Source organism: Dendrobates tinctorius, unplaced genomic scaffold (assembly GCF_039654945.1).
Source record: "Dendrobates tinctorius isolate UK_male_01 unplaced genomic scaffold, ASM3965494v1 ptg000098l, whole genome shotgun sequence".
Classification (NCBI taxonomy): Eukaryota; Metazoa; Chordata; class Amphibia; order Anura; family Dendrobatidae; genus Dendrobates; species Dendrobates tinctorius.
In genome coordinates this window covers 16981756-17002763 of record NW_027361766.1, presented here as the reverse complement: position 1 = coordinate 17002763, position 21008 = coordinate 16981756, and the positions used below count along the sequence as shown (strand labels likewise).

The 21008-nt window shown below is 44.8% G+C and overlaps 1 protein-coding gene across 5 annotated transcripts in view; it reads left to right on the top strand.

Annotated features, from left to right (window-relative positions):
• The window catches only part of TRAF3IP3 (TRAF3 interacting protein 3), a 159773-nt gene that overhangs the window by 55830 nt on the left and 82935 nt on the right, over positions 1 to 21008 (top strand). For all 5 annotated transcript variants that reach the window (XM_073587133.1, XM_073587134.1, XM_073587135.1 and 2 more), the window contains 2 exons: positions 2061 to 2184; positions 14548 to 14611. In XM_073587133.1, the coding sequence (XP_073443234.1) occupies positions 2061 to 2184; positions 14548 to 14611 (188 nt within the window). The remainder of the gene's footprint in view (positions 1 to 2060; positions 2185 to 14547; positions 14612 to 21008) is intronic.

Sequence of the window (21008 nt, the reverse complement as noted above, 5' to 3'; positions counted from 1 at the left end):
AGCTCCCCCACAATGACCCCATTTTGGAAACTAGACCCCCTAAGGAACTTATCTAGATGCATAGTGAGCACTTTGAACCCCCAGGTGCTTCACAGAAGTTTATAACGCAGAGCCGTGAAAATAAAAATGTTTTTTTTCCTCAAAAAATATTTTTTTAGCCTGCTATTTTTTATTTTCACAAGGGTAACAGGATAAATTGGACCCCAAAAGTTGTTGGCCAGCTTGTCCTGAGTACGCTGGTACCCCATAAGTGGGGGGGGAACCACTGTTTGGGCACACGTTGGGGCTTGGAAGGGAAGTAGTGACGTTTTGAAATGCCGACTTGATGGAATGGTCTGTGGGCATCATGTTACGTTTGCAGAGCCCCTGATGTACCTAAACAGTGGAAACCCCCCACAAGTGACCCCATTTTGGAAACTAGACCACTCAAGGAACTAATCTAGATGTGTGGTGAGCACGTTGAACCCCCAAGTGCTTCACAGAAGTTTATAACGCAGAACCGTGAAAATAAAAAATCATTTTTTTTCCACAAAAATAATTATTTTAGCCCCCATTTTTTATTTTCCCAAGGGTAACAAAAGAAATTAGACCCCCAAAGTTGTTGTGCAATTTTTCCTGAGTACGCTGATACCCCATAAGTGGGGGTACACCACTGTTTGGGCTCGAAATGGAGGGAGCACCGTTTGACTTTTTGAACGCAAAATTGGCTGGAATAAATGGTGGCTCCATGTCGCGTTTGGAGACCCCGTGATGTGCCTAAACAGTGGAAACCCCTCAATTCTATCTCCAACCCTAACACACCCCTAACCCTAATCCCAACCCTAATCATAACCCTAACCACAACCCTAATCCCAGCACACCCCTAACGAAATCCCAACTCTAACCCTAACCACAAGCCTAACCGTAATCCCAACCCCAACCCTAACCCTAATCCCATCCCTAAGTCCAACCCTAACCCTAAGTCCAACCCTAACCCTAAGTCCAACCCTAACCCTAAGTCCAACCCTAACCCTAGCCCTAACTCTAGCCCTAACCCTAGCCCTAATGGAAAAATAAAAAAATATATTTTTTTTTTATTTTATTATTTGTCCCTACCTATGGGGGTGATAAGGGGGGCGGTGATTTACTTTTTTTTTATTTTGATCACTATGAAAGTTTATCATAGTGATCAAAATAAATGAATGAATCTGCAGCGTTGCAGATTCGATTCGGCTCACTGCGCAGGCGCCCGCCATCTTCCAAGATGGCGGCGCCCATGACGCTGGACGGCGGGACACCGGGATGGATAGTGGGAGGTCGGAGGCACAAAGGAGGGTGAGAGGGAGTGATCGGAGGGTGAGAGGGGATGATCGGAAGGCGGGGGGGCAGATTATGACGGCGGCTGCCGATCGGTGCCGTCAGACGATGGCGGCAGCCGATCGGTGCCGTCAGTCGGTGTGTGGGGGGGGTCGGGTCTCGGTCTCCAGCCATGTCCAATGCTATTTCAGCATCGGCCATGGCTGGATTGTAATATTTCACCAATTTTCATTGGTGAAATATTACAATCGCTCTGATTGGCAGTTTCACTTTTAACAGCCAATCAGAGCGATCGTAGGCTCGTGGGGGCTAAACCACGCCCCCAGGTGTTAACTCTGAAGGGTCCTTTGTGTGCTGGTCGGGTGACCTTTCAGTGACCCCGGTCACCCGACCCGCAGGGGGGCAATCAATTCATGACGCCACATAGGCGTCATGGGTCGTATTGTCACGACTTTTCATGACGCCTACGTGGCATCAAAGGTCGTGAAGGGGTTAAAATGTATAAAAATTATCCCCTACCAAAAGCATAGGAGATAACATATTGATGATTACTGAGGCTTCCACCGCTGAACCCCACACTGGTCCCAAGAACTAAGCTCTGCAGAACCCCATCTGCATGGGCCAGATATCAAACATGTACATTTCTGTTCCATTTGTTCTCTATTGGGCTGCCAGACAGAGTCAGTTTGGTCCTTGCGTTTAAAGAGAATCTGTATTGAAACAGTGATTTTTATTTTCTTTTTCATTCATTTTCATCTATGCAGAGGTCCTGGAATCATTACCGCTCCAAGACATATCCTTTTGACCATAGAATTGCATTATCAGAGCCCAGTTTGGAACCTGTCCACAATAAAACACAAAAGAATGATGTAACTATGAGAGAAAGAGGTGAGAAAATAATCCGTGTTACTAACCATTTTCCATACATTTTTTTAACTGAAAATTTTGTAGCACAGAAAGAGTTAATGATTAGGCCTCAAACCTTACTGTTCTTGTCTCTAGGGAAGCAAAGAATTATGCATGTTGAATCCAGCATTTTGCCGACTCCATATGATGTATAGTGTTGGATCCACATATAAATCTTTGAGTATTTTTTGAGTGATTAGCCATTCACGAGAAATACATTCATGTTTGTTTGTTTTTTAATTTAAATAGGTCCTACAGTTCATAAGACATCATTTTTCTTCTAATCTGTAATAAGCAATTCATGTAAGGGACAAAATCTTCCAGGACTGTTGAAACCCAGTCTTAATGTAATTTGAGGTTTGCTTAGAACCATTATCCTGTTGGAAAGTCCATTGATGCCCAAACTTCAGCTTCCTCATAGAAAGCATGATGTTTTATCCTATGATTTCCTTACACTTGATTTAAACCATGTTGTCTCCACATGCTATACTTTTACAGTACTAGAGGAAGAAAGCCACCCCAGAGCATCACCAAGATACCGCTATGCTACCGCTTGTAGGCAAAGTGTGTGCTTTTTCTGCTTTTATTCTTCCTCCTCCAGATATACCAGTGATCCATAGGCCTAAAAAGTTCCAATAACGCTTCCTTGCTCCACCGCTCACAATCTCAAAACTTCTGTTTACAGTGGCATGTAAAAGATTGAGCATGCCTGTTAAAAATTACTGTTATTGTGAACAGTTAAGCAAGTTGAAGATGAAATGATCTCTAAAAGGGCTAAAGTTAAAAATGACACCTTTCCTTAGTATTTTAGGCAAACAAAATATAGTCATTTTTTTACATTTTAAAAATTACAAAAAGTAAGGTGAGCCAAAGCAAAAGTTTGGTCAGCCTTTGAAATTTGTGTGCTCAGATAACTTTGACCAAAGTTTCAGTCCTTAATTAGCATATTAGGATTATGGCTTGCTCACCATTATCTTTAGGAAAAGCCAGGTGATGCAAATTTCACTGCTTTATAAAAACCCCGGCTCCTCTAACCTTGTGCCAAAAAACAGCAGTCATGGGTTCTTCTAAGCAGCTCTCTAGCATTTTGAAAATGAAAATGGTGGAAGCCCACAAGCAGGAGAAGGCTATAAAAAGATAGCAAAGCATTTTCAAGTTGCCCTTGCCTCAATTCGAAATGTAATTAGGATATGGCAGTTAACAGGAACAGTGGAGATCAAGAAAAGGTCTAGAAGACCAAGTAGATTTCAGTGTGCACTGCTTGTAGGATTCCTAGAGAGGTAAATCAGAACCTCACTTGACTGCAAAAGACCTTCAGAAAGATTTAGCAGACTCAAGAAGTGTTGTACATTGTTCTACTGTTCAGAGACACCTGCACAAATATGACCTTCATGGAAGAGTCACCAGAAGAAAACCTCTCCTGCATCCTCACAATAAAATTCAGTATCAGTAGTATGTAAAAGAACATCTAAATAGAGATGGGCGAACCCGAACAGTAAAGTTCAGAGTCCGTACCGAACACTTACAGTTCGGTGTTGTGAATTCTCTTTCTGGGCTCCATCTGGTGGTTACTGAAGGTAGTGGAGCTGGTCAGATTGACAGAGGTGTTGCGAGTTCTCTTTCTGGGCTCCCTCTGGTGGTTACTGGAGGTAGTGGAGCTGGTCAGATTGACAGAGGCTTGCCACCTGATAATGATGATGACGATTGGAGATCTGGGGTTTCTGACTGATGTATTTAAGACTGCTGACTTCCTTCAATCCCTGCTGGTGATTTTCTTCCTGTGCCTTCTGAGGTCTGATGTCTGATGTCTCCTGCTCTGTTTCTGCATGGTTCAGCTAAGTGGTTCATTTGCTAATCTTTTTGCATTTGATCTGGTTTTGTCTTTCTCTGCTTTGTGCGGGTCAGCTTGCTCCTGCTGGGGCTGTGCTGGATCACCACCCATATGTTACTGCTTGTGTCAGTTTGTTCTGTCCCCTGTTATATTGGTCTCTTTTTGCTTTGCTTTCAGTATATACCAGAGTGCTGATATAGTGGGGGTGAAGTCGTGTGACTTCAGTGTTTTTTTTTGTGTCAGATGTGTTGGATTTTTCAGGGTTTTTGCGTGATTGCAGACAGTGTCTTTCCTTTCCTGTCCTGTCTAGTCAGTTTGGGCCCCATCATTTGCCCATTCTGTTTTTCTGCCTGCGTTTGTGTTTTCATCTTGTCTCGTCGACTATATGTTTGTGGGCTGTCTATTCCTTTGGGGTCTGCTCCGGGGCAGTTTAGATTTCACCTTTCTTGCTTTAGGCTGAGTTAGTTCTCTGGCTGTGCCGAGGCGTCTAGGGCATCGTAGGTACGCTCCACGACTACTGCTAGTTGTGTGGTTAGGATCAGGGTTCTGCAATCCGCTTAGTTACCAACCTCTCTGGTTTTCTGGTGGCTTAGCCTGGTCCTGCTATCCTCCTCGGTGACCCATTCATAACAGTTCGGGTTCAGACCCCAAACATGGACTTCACCAGAAAGTCTGTGTTACTGTTCGGGTTCAGCACCCTGAACACCTGGTGTTTCTCACACTGTCATCTACATGACAACACAGCAAATACTGCCTCTGATTGGCGGTAAAATCATTACCTCCGGTCAGAGAACCGTGGTTCCCAAGTCGATCAAATTTGACAGCGTGAGCCCGCAGCTGTGATCGGAGGTAAAAATTTTACCTCCGGTCACTGGCATCACCTGATGGGACTACTGCCCCCATCAGCCTACGCCTGCTACTGCTAATAACAGCGAGAGCAGGCATCTGCTGATGGAAGTATTCCCCAGCCGATGCCTGTGCTCTAAATAAGTAATTTTTTGTATTTTTGATAACCTGCCAGGTAAAATGTACAGCTGCGGGCTCCAATCATCAGCTGTCAGCTTTAGCATGACAGTGAGGCAAACACGCAATGTTTGGGCCCCCCGTTCAAGTGAATGGGGTCCATGATCATGTACTGTTCTTTTACCCAAATCAAACTTTTTTTTAACTGTTCGGCCAGACTCGAACATCCAGAGGTTCGCCCATTACTGCATCTAAATAAGCCTGATGCATTTTGGAAACAAGTCCTGTGGACTGATGAGGTTAAAATAGAACTTTTTGGCCACAATGATTAAAGGTATGTGTGGCGAAAAAGGGCACAGAATTTCAGGAAAAGAAAGTCTTGCCAACCATTGCAGGAGAGTGGTGCATGGACTTGAGAAACTGAAGAGTGTGTGTTCTGCTAGCTGTGAGCGGGAGGAACCCCGCTCACAGAAGGACTGTGTTTGTCCTGCCACCATTTTGTTTTGTTTTCCTGTTTTGCCCAAAGGGGATGTATTGTCTTTACCACACCTGGGTTTATACTGCCTACAAATAAACCCAAGGAAGTTCTTAAAGTCGCAGTGTAACCGTGTCTACCTCCGTGTACAGCCAAGTGAGCCGACCTACCACAGGTGGTGGAGAATGCGGGCAGCATTTCCAGTGAACACGTGGGATGGCCACAAGCCAGTGTACGATGTTAGGCAAGATGGGGGACCTACTGAAACATCTGCTACAAGCACAGCAGCAACAGCACCAACAGCAATTACAGCAGCAACAGATGGCTCAGCAAGAGACAAGTAAGCTGCTTATGCAGCAGATGCAGAAACAGCATAAGTAGCAGCAGCATCAGATTGACTTGTTGGCAGAGGCGATTCGTGGAAGACCAGCAGCTCCCTCCCCAAGTCCAGGCAACGACACGTATGTCCGGAAGGTGGTAAGATGAGCTATGCAAAAAAATGACCCCGGGTGATGATGTGGAGGCATTTCTGACTGTATTTGAGCGGGTGGAGGAGCGTGAGAAGCTACCACCAGAGCAGTGGGCGTAGGTGCTGGCCCCCTATTTGACTGGTGAGCCCCAGAAGGCCTATTATGATCTGGAATTGTAGAATGCGCAAGAGTGTGCAAAGTTAAAAACTGAAATTTTGGCACACGCAGGAGTGACTATTAGTGATGAGCGAATTTACTCGTTACTCGAGATTTCCCGAGCATGCTTGGGTGATCTCCGAGTATTTGGATGTGCTCGGAGATTTAGTTTCTGTCTCCCTAGCTGCATGATTTGCGGCAGCTAGACAGCCTGAATACATGTGGGGATTTCCTAACAAACAGGCAATCCCCACATGTATTCAGGCTGGCTAGCAGCCGCAAATCATGCAGCTACAGTGACAGAAACTAAATCTCCGAGCACATCCAAATACTCGGAGATCACCTGAGCATGCTCGGGAAATCTCGAGTAATGAGTATACTTGCTCATCACTAGTGACTTTGTCAGTGAGAGCACAAAGGGTTCACCACTGGGCATATTGTTGGCATAAACCGCCTCGGTCCCATATGTTTAACCTACTGTATCTGGTGCAAAAATGGCTGCAGCCGAGTCCTCCACTTCTGCCCAGATGGTCGAGCGGGTTGCCACGGACAATTTTGTGCGCTTCCTTCCTAGGCCGGTGCAGACCTGGGTTGCCAAGGGAGATCCCCAAAATGCGGACAAATTGGTGGGCTTAGTGGAACGAATCCAGGTGGTCGAAAGGTTCCCAAGGAAACCAAGGGGAAGGGTATCCCCATACTGGGGTACCCAGAGGGAACCTAAGCCCCAAAAGAGGGGTAGTAGAGCCACCACTGGGGGGAGTCCTAGATCCCCAGGGGTCGCTGAGGGGTTGTCAAAGGCCACGGTGAGAGACTTGCTTTGCTGGAGATGTTGTGGTCCAAGACATATAGCCGCCTGTTGTCGCTTGTTCCCAGTAGAGATGGACTGCAGTCTAGGAAGGCACTGCTCCTACTATGCATATCCTGCCTACAGTGTGAACAATCAGCCCAGAGAGGGGTCACAGTCATGTCCTGTGACCATAATCGGAGTGCTGGTGTCAGGACTGTTAGACTCAGGGAGCTTGGTGACCCTGATAAGGGCCACGCTCCTCCACAGGTTGGTCGTAGGGAAAAATGTGGGTGTCCGCTGTATCCATGGGGACGCCAAGGACTATCCCGTTGCCAGAGTGACTATAAAAACTAACTCTGGGGTTGAGTCACATGAGGTCGGGGTGGTTAAGGGCTTGCTACACCCGGTGATAATATTGCCGGAATTTAGCCTGTTCTGGGACTTTTGGAAGAAGTCGGAGATACCAAGGGTCCCAGACCGAAGCCAGCTCAATCCTGAGGAAACCCCATTGCAGTTGGAGCTGGATGAGTTCTCCATGTGTGTCCTGGCTGGTAATGAGGACAAGGCGGTGACCAGTGAGGCCGAGATTCCAGAACTGGGGGTTTCTGGTGGAAATCTTGGGACTGTGCAAATGCTGGATCTTACCCTTAAAGGGACGTTGGAAAATGTGACCGTGATAAATGGGGTTGCCCAAGAGCTGGGGGCTGAAACCAGGTGTTCACATTTTGCATTAAATAGAGAGCTGCTGTATCGAGTCACTTAGCTAAGAGAAGAAGTGGTAGAGCAGTCAGTTATTAGTACCGGGTCCCTATAGGCATAGGGTATTAGACCTGGCCCATTCCCATATCTTGGGTGGACATCTGGGAGTTGACCAAACACAAGAGTGGGTCATTAGGAGGTTCTACTGGCCTGGGTGTCACTGGGAGGTCGTTAACTATTGCCGATCCTGCCCTACTTGGCAGTTTACAGCTCCCATGTCCCATTTCCAAAGTCCCCTAGTGCCATTGCCTGTTATAGAGGTCCCATTTGACAGGATTGCCATGGACCTTGTGGGGCCCCTGTTTAAGTCCGCCAGAGGGCACCAATACATTCTAGTGGTGATGAACTATGCAACATGGTACCCGGAGGCAGTACCCCTTAGAAACTCCTCCTCCAGGAGCATAACCCGAGAGAGTCCATATTTTTTCTAGGACGGGCCTGCCAAAAGAGATTCTGATTGACCAAGGCACACCGTTTATGTCCAAAGTGATGAGGGAGTTGTGTAAGGCTCTTCAGGTTGCACAACTGTGAACGTCGGTGTGCCATCCGCAAATGGATGGCCTGGTGGAGAGATTCAACAAGACATTGAAGTCCATGCTTAAGAAGGTCGTGGAAAGGGATGGCCGAGACTGGGATTGCCTATTGCCATACCTGTTGTTCTCTATCAGGGAAGTTCCTCAGTCCTCTATGGGATTATAACCATTCGAGCCGTTGTATGGACGACACCCCTGTGGACTTCTAGATGTTGCAAAGGAGACCTGGGAGGCAGAAGCTACACCCCACCGGAGCGTTATGTGGCCAAATGCAGGACCGGATCGCAAGGGTGATGCCGATTGTGAAAGGGACAAGCAGCCCAGGCGAGGGTCTATAATCGAGCCACGAGGCTGAGACAGTTTAACCCTGGAGACCGGGTGTTGGTTCCCACCGTGGAAAGTAAATTCCTGACCAAGTGGCGAGGGCTATACGAGGTGGTTGTGAAGTTGAGTGACGTCAACTACAAGGTCCACCAACCAGGGAGATGGAAACCATACCAAGTGTACCACATTAACCTGCTGAAACCATACCAAGACAGGAATCCGGTAGAAGCACCATGCCTAGAGGCCAGTCTTGAAGCCAGGGTCGAGGATGTCACAGTGGCAGAGACACTGTCACCGGCCCAGAAACAACAATGCTGTGAGCTGCTTCAGTGGAAGCGAGACTTGTTTATGGAGCTACCAGGTTGTACGCAGATTGTAGAGCTCGAAATTCTGACTGAACCACATGTGAGGGTGAATCAGAAGCCATTTCGGATTCCTGAAGCCCGCCGTGAGGTGATCTCCAAGGAGGTGAGGAGACTGTTGGGCCTGGGCATTATCAAGGAGTCAAAAATCGGTTGGTCCAGCCCTATTGTCCTTGTGCCGATGGAGAGTGGTGCTTCTGTAATGATTAGAGGAAGCTGAATGAGGTGTCTAAGTTTGACGCGTATCCAATGCCACGGGTGGATGAGCTCATCAAGAGGCTAGGGTCAGCCAGATACACCACTCTGGACCTAATGAAGGGGTACTGGCAGATTCTCTTGTCCCCAAGTGCCAAGGAGAAGATGGCCTTTTCTACACCTGATAGGTGCTTTCAATATTACTGGTTGCCGTTTTGACTACAAGGAACCCCAGCCACCTTCCAGAGGGCTATGGACCGGATTCTAGCCCCTCACAAGAAGAATGTCACTGCTTATTTGGACAACATTGTGATTTTCAGCCCGGAGTGGGGAAGTCACCTGCAGAAGGTCCAGGCGGTACTGCATGAACTGAGGAAGGCAGGGTTTACCATAAACCCAAAGAAGTGCGCCCTCGGGAAAGAAGAGGCAAAATATTTGGGCTACATTGTCGGAAGGGGCGAAATAAAGACGCAAATAAACAAAGTGGAGGCAACCCAAAAGTGGCCGCAGTCGGTCTCCAAAAAGCAGGTCAGAGCATTTCTGGGCATTGTGGGATATTACCACCGGTTTAGCCTGAACTTCGCCATGGTAGCCACCTCTCTGACGGACCTCCATAGAGGGACAAAATCGATGGTCAGATGGTCCTCTGAAGCAGAGATGGCATTCCAGAAGTTGAAACTTGTCCTGTGCAGACAGCCAGTCTTGATCGCACCAGAATTCACTAAGGAGTTTGTGCCCAAACAGATTCCTCCGAAATCGGGTTAGGAGCTGTGCTGTCCCAATAGATAGATGGCGACGAACACCCAGTCCTATACCTGAGTAGGAAACTCTCCTCATGTGAGAAGAACTATGCCATCGTGGAGAGAGAGTGTTTGGCCATTAAATGGGCGATTGACAGCTTGAGGTACTACCTGCTAGGACGTAAGTTCAGGCTAGTATCAGATCATGCACCCCTGAGAATGATAGGGAACGGAAGAGGAAGAATGCTCGAGTGACAAGATGGTTTTTAGAACTGCAGGGTTTTAATTTTCATGTCGAGCACAGGCCAGGGAAGCTGCATGCCCTGTCCAGACCCCCTGCTTATCCAGTGAAGATACCAAAACCCCCGGCTTTGGGCAGAGAGGGGAATATCTGACAGAGTCACTGGTAATGTAATATAGAAGAGATATGTTTCACTATGCCTAATAGTGTCAGTGATATAAAATCCAGAGTTGTATTTCCTCCAGCACACTAAGTGTTGCGAGGGTTAAGTTATGTTATGGGCTGGTTTTTAGGGGGACATTCATAGAGTGGGTGGGAGAGTGTCTGCCCATATCTCCCCCTACAGAGCTAGCACCACTGTGTGCTGACAGGACCTTCGTGAGGTGATCAGTCATGTGGGAAGGGCTTAAATGGCTCAAGGAAAGAACTTTCAGTGTTCAGTGTGTGAACCGGGAGAAGGAGCACTGCAGGAGAGTGCTGCATGGACTTGATGAACTGACCTCGCTCACAGAAGGACAGTGTTTGCTCTGCCACCATTTTGTTTTGTTTTCCTGTTTTGCCCAAAGGGGATGTATTTTCTTTACCACACCTGGGTTTATGCTGCTTACGAGTAAACCCAAGGAAGTTCTTAAAGCCGCAGTGTACTCATGTCTACCTTCGTGTGCAGCCAAGTGAGCCAACCTACCACAATACATATATATATATATATATATATATATATATATGTATATATATATATATATATAATGTGGTACAGTAAAGGGTGTTTTACTGGATGGGAGATATGTTTCTCCCAGCAGATTAATGTTTGGCCGGGTTTTTCCCTAAAGACAGGACCTGCGATGATGTCAGGGTCACGTGATCAGCCCATGTGATGTCTATCTCACTGGTGGGAGGGGTTGGTCCCTATGTAATGGAGGTTGGTAATTGCCAAAAAGAGAGTGTGTTTCTGAAAGCTACAGGAACTTGGCTGGACTCAGCCTGAAACTTGTATACAGGATCCCCATGCTGCAGGACTATAGCAACAAGACTCGGAAGAACCCCGGGAATGGCACCTGGCGGATGCTGCAGGACCTGGCAGCCGCTTAGTTAAGCCCGTCCTGTGCAAGGGGTGAGTCTGGGACCAGTGGTTCTCCAAGCTGGAGTATGTGTATGGTTTTTCCTTATGTTCTGTTAACCTGCTGGCTACTAAGTGACATTAAACGACTGAAACTGGACTTTATTCCTGTGTGTTGCCTCATTACTGCCGCCCTGCCATTACCTACCAGAGCGAATCCCTACAATATATATATATATATTTTTTTATTTTTTTTTTCGCCTAAAATCCAAAGTACCGTAAATGTGTCCTTTTAGATATCATTTCATCTTAAACTTGCTTAACTGTTCACAATAACAGTAATTTTGACCAGGGGTGCCCTAACTTTTACATGCCACTGTATTTGTTTATGAGAATTTTGGATTGACTTTTCATGGGTATGTCCTGGCATGGAGAATGGAGACCTTCAGCACCTTGCTGTGTGCAAACTGGAGCCTGCTGCCACCAAAATCTTGCAACTTTTTTACAGTCACTCAAGGGTTTTTCACCACCTACCTCCTGAGGAATCTGGTGGCAGCCGGTGATCACTTCCTCTTTTTGCCAAGTGCATGGAGTGTAACCCGTGTTACTTTAACATTGAACTTATGAACTATGTTTCCATTCCATTATTCAATGTATTTCCTATTTTTTTTTTAATCTTTTCCTTGTTTGTGCAAAGCAATGATTTTGTAAACTTTTTAGACCATTCTATTGTGAATTGGGCTAAAATTCCTCAGGAACGCTGCCAGAAGTTGGTGTGTAGCCAAGGGGTGCTCTCTTAGGTACTAAAGATGCTTGTCATTAAAGGATTCAGTAGTCCTAAAATTGGCTTTATGTGATGAATTTGGAGAAACCTTTACATTACTTGTGTTGAGATATTTCTAATGTTCTTGTTTGTTTTTTTATTGAAAACAGGAGAAAGTTTGACATCTTTGCTAATAAACCTAATTTGCAATGGGGGTTGAAAAGTTTTAATTGCATCTGTATTCCAACTGCACCTTGAGCTCTATTTTAGGACACATTAGCAAAATGCAATGGGAACAACAGCAGTGGAAATAGGGTGCTACTATTTTGCGCACAAGAGTAAGTATGTAAGGAAGAAAGATGAATGCTGCACAGAAAAATATAGTGCACACAAAAAAGCCCCATAATGGCATATGATGTATATTTACGTCATATGTTATGTCCCTGAATTTAATGCAGGCTCACACGCTTGGACTGTATCTTTCCCAGCAGATGTTGGCTGATTTAATTAGGCATTATGTGCCTCTTTCACATGTCATGATATTACCGGTACTGGAAAAAAACAGTACCGGTACTATCGGTGTCTGTGTGTCACATCTGTGTGCTGTCCGTGTGCACCATCAGTGTGAAACGTACCAGCTTCTGGGAAAAACCAGTACATTTAGCACTGTTCCCAAGCGCCGAATGTTGAATCCAACTCTCTTTATGAGATGTCATGATAACAGTTGAACTCAGCACACGCCGCCTAGAAATATCATATTAAATAAATACTGTATCTTTAACAAAAACAGTGTGGGGTCCACCATAATTTTCCTAACAAGCTTAGGGTAAGCAGACAGATGGGGGCTGTTGTTATTATTCTGGGAAGGGGGGGAAATACCCATAAAGGTTTCCATCCTATTAATAACAGCTTATAGGTGTCTGTGTAGCCTTAACTGGTTAGTAAAAAGGAGGACCCCAAAAAATGACGTGGAGTCCCCCTAGTTTTACTAACCAGCAAAAGCTAAACAGAATGCTGCGGGCTGATATTAATAGGTTGGGAAGGGGCCATGGATATTGCTCCCCCCAGACTAAGAACACCAGCCCTCAGCCTCCCCAAAAATGGTACATTCATTAGATGCTCCCATTCTAGCACTTAGCCTAAGCTCCTCCCACTTGCCTTGGCAAGTGGAGTAATATTTTTGGGGTTGATGTCAGCTGTTTTATGTCTGCTGACATCAAGCCTAGAGGTTAGTAATTGAGAGTTGTCTATTAGACACCCCCATTACTAACCCCGTAGTCTAAATTAATAAAGACACCCACAGGGAAAAGTCCTTTATTTGAAAGTAAAACTCCCCGACCCTCTTTTACCCATTTGTTAACCTAAAAATAAAAAAATGTAAGTAATCCTCACCTGTCCGCTGTTAATTCATAATGAAGAGGTCCCATGACAATCCCCAACTCTTCTATATCCGGATTGTGTGGTGAACGGTGACATCAGTAATGTGATCATTCACTGCGCCAGTCAGAACACACTAAGCTTAGTGTGAGAGCACGGCGGTAGTGACAAGCGGTGACGTAATTAAGCTTACCACAGGTACAGGCGGCGCTTTTCATGGTAAGTTCTGTGTGAGTAGCTTCGTCAGGGAAAATCTATTCAGTGACTCACGACTCTTGTAATTTACATGTGGTGTCAACTGAATGCAAACTTATAAGTAATGCTATAATGGAGACTTGTATTAATGTTGTATTACCCTAAACTTCAGAAGTATAGTGACTTGCTGGTGTTTTACTGTATAAAAATCTAGTGAAAGATTCCCTTTAAAAAATATTTGTATATTTGCAGAGCAATGTGTATAAAGCCGTACAGGCTTTGTCAGTTGCTGTAAGTGTGGAGCTATGCTGCCTCTGCATATAGAGCAGGATAGAGCAGTGCCTCCGACCAAACTGTATGTAACTCCTCACTGGTAAAGGTGTCCATTTTTAGGTTAGCAAAATTGACTCATTGTCTGTTTTTTAATGTTAAACTGGGAAGAGAAATTGACATGCTGCGGATTTGAAAACTGCAGGTCTGTTTACGCTGTGTTAAAAAGAAGCACAGTGGGCCTGAGTTTTCTATCAATTCTATAAACACTTTGCTTGAACTGTAAGACGCTGCATTTTTTACACAGCATCAAAAACGCACCAAAACCTCATGGTGGAAACGTATCCTAATATGACCATGTGCCTGAGGCCTAACCCTGGATGGTGAGCTAATGTACTGTAAAGGTTAAAGTCTCACTAAAGTAGAGGGGCTCAACTATTTTAGAGCACCTTTTAACTGGTTTACTGGAGCAGGGACCACCGGGAGAAAATGAAGTTTTATTCTCACATCAGGATGTTAATCAATGTGCAGGGAAGTGATTACAGCGCACTCGCTGTGTAATGAGCAATGACTGCATCATCTCCCTGCTCCGCCCCAATGACGGGAAACAAACTTCTGCAGAGAGAATAAAATTTCTATTCTAGCTGCAACTGCTGTTCCAGTAATCCGGCCACTTAGGATTTAAACACTATTTATCTGCAGTTTTACCCTGCATCTGCAGATAAGTAGGGTTTCTGGATGAGATATGATCTTTTTAAAACATGGGCAAGCATATGTATGGGATCGAGTCCTGTTTTAAAGAAATACTTGCAGCTTTCTACAATTTTTTTAATCTATTTCTTAACAGGGGTACAAACAACCCAGGAAATACAAGCAATCTGTATGAAAAAGGACTTCAGCCAGCAAACCGAGTGAGCAGTTTTGCACTAGATAATATTTATGGGTTTGCTTATTAATGTCATTTTTTATGTAGTACTTGGTGTATCATCACAAACATCAAAAATGTTACTGTATATACTCGAGTATAAGCTGACCTGAGAATAAGCCGAGGCACCAAATTTTGCCATAGAAAATTGGGTAAGCTCATTGACGCGAGTATAAGCTGGGTATGCATTGTCACCTTATCCTTGTCCTGCTATGCGTGGCTCCCCCCGTTTTGTCCTGGTATGGGTGGCTCCTCCGTCCTGTCCTGCTATCTGTGGCTCCCCCCATCCTGTCCTGCTATGTATGGCTCCCCCTGTTGTATGCATGGCTCCCCGGTCACGCATGGCTCCCCTGGTCCCACATGGCTTGGTTCCCGCAGTCCCGCATGGCTCGGCTCCCCCGGTCCCGCATAGCTCGGCTCTCCCGATCCCGCGTGGCTCATATCCCCCCCGGTCCTACTCAACCTGTGAGTGGAGACGCGGGCATATTCATTACCTTAATGAGCAGTACCACGTGACCGCTGAGCAAAGGAAGAGCTGCTGGCTCCGGGATGGAGATGCAGGGACTGAGATGCAGTGATGGCTTTAGGAGGGAGAGTATGATGTCTTCTGTTAACCAGCGACTGCAGCTGTCTCTGTGCCACAGCCACCGGCTCCTGCCACTGCTCCGCCGCCGGCTTTCTGGACAATGACTCGTGTTTAAGTCGAGGGTGGCGTTTTCAGCACAAAAAAGTGCTGAAAATCTTGGCTTATACACAAGTATATATGGTACATGTAAAAATCAGCACAGAACATAGTAGCATTCCACATACTTGCTTGTTGCATAGATTCTTACATCTCTTGACGAAGCACTCCTCCCATCAAAGTTTTTATCCTGTTAATATATTGCAATCATCATATTATATAGCACTGTGTGGTTACAATTGCTCATTTTTCCCTTCCCCTTGTTAATTTTTCTCTTTTCCATTAGGTCTATGACATCATGTGATTAAAAATTTACTAACTGAATCCTTCCAAGTTCTATGCAGAAACAGAAGGTCAATTTTCCCTGTATGACTCATCAGTCACTGCAAAAATCAGTGGCAGGAGGGAGGGGTTGAGCAGAGAATCAGCTGACACTCAGATCAAACTGACAGTTTAAGCCAAGTTTCATTACCATAATCATCCCAATTCTCTTGCATGAGAGAACATAAGCTCGTGTGACCCCAACCATAGCTGTAATTTATACAGCATGTCCTACGAACACCAAAATTTCCAGTGTATCATTGCAAACAGTTGAAAATCTCATCTCAGAGCAGTCATTGTGGGGGGAGAGTGGAGAGTCATTGTGGGGAGAGAGAGAAAGCTGACAAAACTGTGAGATGAGCTCTAGAAGTGTTTATAATAATACGTAACTCAGCTGTGCATTGTAGCTACACGGCAGCTGCAGAGATTAGTGAGGAGAGGCGGGCATGTTCTTTTCTCTGCTGCATTATGCTGCCAGCTTATCATTGGTCAACCTCATGTAGGGGAAGAAATGCACACGCCCAGAGAAATCTATGGTAATGCCCAGTAAATATAAATTATACGCTAAATATTGTAACCTATTATTTCCACAATGGGAAGGAGATAATAACTAACAACTATTTCATGATGTGGCAAGCTTAACATACTAGATCTGGTGAAAGGTCCTCTTTAAGCCAAGCCCACCCGCATCTTCAGGTCAAGTGAGTATACACTGGGTATGGAAAGTATTCAGCCATTTGGTAAATTCAAAAAAGTTCTTTTTTCTTCTCATTATTGTACACTCTGCACCCCATCTTGACTGAAAAAATCAGAAATGTCGAAATTTTTGCAAATTGATTAAAAAAGAAAAACTGAAATATCACTTGGTCATAAGTATTTAAACCCTTTGCTCAGACACTCATATTTAAGTCCCATGCTGTCCATTTCCTTGTGATCCTCAAGATGGTTCTAGTCCTTCATTGGAGTCCAGCTTTGTTTAATTAAACTGATAGGACTTGATTTGTAAAGGCACACACGCGTCATTATAAGACCTCACAGCTCACAGTGCATGTCAGACCAAATGAGAATCATGAGGTTAAAGGAACTGGCCAAGTAGCTCAGAGATAGAATTGTAGCAAGGCACAGATCTGGCAAGGTTGCAAAAGAATTTCTGCTGTACTCAAGGTTCCTACAAGCACAGTGGCCTCCATAATCCTTAAATGGAAGAAGCTTGGGACCACCAGAAGTCTTCCCAGACCTGGCCGTCCAGCAAAACTGAGCAATCGTGGGAGAAGAGCCTTGGTGAGAGAGGTAAAAAGAACCTCAAGATCACTGTGGCTGAGCTCCAGAGATGCAGTAGGAAGATGAGAGAAAGTTCCACAAAGTCAACTATCACTGCAGCCCTCAACCAGTCGGGCCTTTATGACAGAGTGGCCCGAAGGAAGCCTCTCCTCAGTGCCAGACATATGAAAGCCCGCATAGAATTTGCTAAAAAACACATGAAGGACTCCCAAACTATAAGAAATAAGATTCTCTGGCCTGATCAGACGAAGATAGATCTTTTTGGTGATAATTCTAAGCGGTATGTGTGGAGAAAACCAGGCACTGCTCATCTCCTGCCCCATACAATCCCAACAGTGAAACGTGGTGGCAGCATCATGCTATGGGGGTGTTTTTCAGCTGCAGGCACAGGACAACTGGTTGCAATTGAAGGAAACATAAATGCGGCCAAGTACAGAGATATCCTGGATGAAAACCTCTTCCAGAGTGCTCTGGACCTCAGACTAGGCTGAAGGTTCACCTTCCAACAAGACAATGACCCTAAGCACACAGCTAAAATAACAAAGGAGTGGCTTCAGAATAACTCTGTGACTATTCTTGACTGGCCCAGACAGAGCCCTGACCTAAACCCAATTGAGCATCTCTGGAGAGACCTGAAAATGGCTGTCCACCAACGTTCACCATCCAACCTGACGGAACTGGAGAGGATCTGCAAAGAAGAATGGCAGAGGATCCCCAAATCCAGGTGTGAGAAACTTGTTGCATCTTTCCCAAGAAAACTCATGGCTGTACTAGCTCAAAAGGGTGCTTCTACTCAATACTGAGCAAAGAGTCTGAATACTTATGACCATGTGATATTTCAGTTTTTCCTTTTTAATAAATTTGCACAAATTTCCACATTTCTGTTTTTTTCAGTCAAGATGGGGTGTAGGGTGTACATTAATGAGAAAAAAAATTAACTTTTTTGAATTTACCAAATGGCTGCAATGAAATAAAGAGTGAAAAATTTAAAGGGGTCTGAATACTTTCCGTACCCATTGTATTTTTGCGTTTACTCAAACGACCAGTAGCGCAGACAAAGTAGCCAAAGCAACCCTGTATTTTTGTCTAAAAGAAGGAATGCAAGTGATGATGATTTATAGTAAGTAAAATAACCTGGGCAGTAAGGTCATTTTGAATTTGAGGATATTAATCCTGCCAAATTAAGGGTACTTCTTGCGGTTCCACGAGTCAAGATTTCTAATCCTGGGAGAGCAGAATTTGCTGCAACAAACTAGGAGGAAGGTGCTTATGGGATATGTCTAGAAGTCATTTAATTGCAGACAAGCTTTCAATAGGTGTTTGAGGGTTGGGTTGAAAGGCCTTGTTTGTGGGACAGTTGTAGCAATATGTTATATGATGATGTGGCCTCTAGGGGGTCTCACTACGTTTATGTATGTACTATAGTCATTTTTGGAACTTGTTGGTTAGTTGTTGTTAGGAGACATCTTGTAATGGTGGATCGTACCTCATGTATTAAAAAGCCTGCAGATATCCACAGAGTGTGATCCATGACAGGAAACAACTAACAGAACACATTTACAGAATAGCAACTTTTTGAAGTGCTAATTTTAAAGTTCGAGTTTTTTCTTTTTTTTTTAACTTGGCACCATCTTTTATGAGGACCCCTCTGAATACAAATTTGATAGTTCACCATTTTATTATGAAGGGCCAATGATCTGAAAGAAAATTTTATATATACACTCACTGGCCACTTTATTAGGTACACCTGTCCAACTGTGTGTTAAGACTTAATTTCTAATCAGCCAATCACATGGCGGCAACTCAGTGCATTTAGGCATGTAGACATGGTCAAGACAATCTCCTGCAGTTCAAACCGAGCATCAGTATGGGGAAGAAAGGTGATTTGAGTGCCTTTGAATGTGGCATGATTGTTGGTGCCAGAAGGGCTGGTCTGAGAATTTCAGAAACTGCTGATCTACTGGGATTTTCACGCACAACCATCTCTAGGGTTTACAGAGAATGGTCCGAAAAAGAAAAAAAATCCAGTGAGCGGCAGTTCTGTGGCCGGAAATGCCATGTTGATGCCAGAGGTCAGAGGAGAATGGGCAGACTGGTTCGAGCTGATAGAAAGGCAACAGTGACTCAAATTGCCACCCGTTACAACCAAGGTAGGCAGAAGAGCATCTCTGAACGCACAGTGCGTCGAACTTTGAGGCAGATGGGCTACAGCAGCAGAAGACCACACTGGGTACCACTCCTCTCAGCTAAGAACAGGAAACTGAGGCTACAATTTGCACAAGCTCATTGAAATTGGACAGTAGAAGATTGGAAAAACGTTGCCTGGTCTGATGAGTCTCGATTTCTGCTGCGACATTCGGATGGTAGGGTCAGAATTTGGCGTAAACAACATGAAAGCATGGATCCATCCTGCCTTGTATCAACGGTTCAGGCTGGTGGTGGTGGTGTCATGGTGTGGGGAATTTTTTCTGGGCACTCTTTGGGCCCCTTGGTACCAATTGAGCATCGTTGCAACGCCACAGCCTACCTGAGTATTGTTGCTGACCATGTCCATCCCTTTATGACCACAATGTACCCAACATCTGATGGCTACTTTCAGCAGGATAATGCGCCATGTCATAAAGCTCGAATCATCTCAGATTGGTTTCTTGAACATGACAATGAGTTTACTGTACTCAAATGGCCTCCTCAGTCACCAGATCTCAATCCAATAGAGCATCTTTGGGATGTGGTGGAACGGGAGATTCGCATCAGGGATGTGCAGCCAACAAATCTGCGCCAACTGTGTGATGCCATCATGTCAATATGGTCCAAAATCTCTGAGGAATGCTTCCAGCACCTTGTTGAATCTCTGCCACGAAGAATTGAGGCAGTTCTGAAGGCAAAAGGGGGTCCAACCCCTTACTAGCATGGTGTACCTAATAAAGTGGCCAGTGAGTGTGTATATATATATATATATATATATATATACAGTCATATGTAAAAGTTTGGGCACCCCTATTAATGTTAACCTTTTTTCTTTATAACAATTTTGGTTTTTGCAACAGGTATTTCAGTTTCATATATCTAATAACTGATGGACTCAGTAATATTTCTGGATTCAAATGAGGTTTATTGTACTAACAGAAAATGTGCAATCTGCATTTAAACAAAATTTGACCGGTGCAAAAGTATGGGCACCCTTATCATTTTCTTGATTTGAACACTCCTAACTACTTTTTACTGACTTCCTGAAGCACTAAGTTGGTTTTGTAACCTCATTGAGCTTTGAACTTCATTGCCAGGTGTATCAAATCATGAGAAAAGGTATTTAAAGTGGCCACTTGCAAGTAGTTCTCCTATTTGATTCTCCTATGAAGAGTGGCATCATGGGCTCCTCAAAACAACTCTCAAATGATCTGAAAACAAAGATTATTCAACAGAGCTTTTCAGGGGAAGGATACAAAAAGTTGTCTCAGAGATTTAACCTGTCAGTTTCCACTGTGAGGAACATAGTAAGGAAATGGAAGAACACAGGTACAGTTCTTGTTAAGCCCAGAAGTGGCAGGCCAAGAAAAATATCAGAAAGGCAGAGAAGAAGAATGGTGAGAACAGTCAAGGACAATCCACAGACCACCTCCAAAGACCTGCAGCATCATCTTGCTGCAGATGGTGTCACTGTGCATCGGTCAACAATGCAGTGCACTTTGCACAAGGAGAAGCTGTATGGGAGAGTGATGCGAAAGAAGCCGTTTCTGCAAGCACGCCACAAACAGAGTCGCCTGAGGTATGCAAAAGCACATTTGGACAAGCCAGTTACATTTTGGAAGAAGGTCCTGTGAACTGGTGAAACAAAGATTGAGTTGTTTGGTCATACAAAAAGGCGTTATGCATGCGCTGTATTGTTGACCGATGCACAGTGACACCATCTGCAGCAAGATGATGCTGCAGGTCTTTGGAGGTGGTCTGTGGATTGTCCTTGACTGTTCTCACCATTCTTCTTCTCTGCCTTTCTGATATTTTTCTTGGCCTGCCACTTCTGGGCTTAACAAGAACTGTACCTGTGTTCTTCCATTTCCTTACTATGTTCCTCACAGTGGAAACTGACAGGTTAAATCTC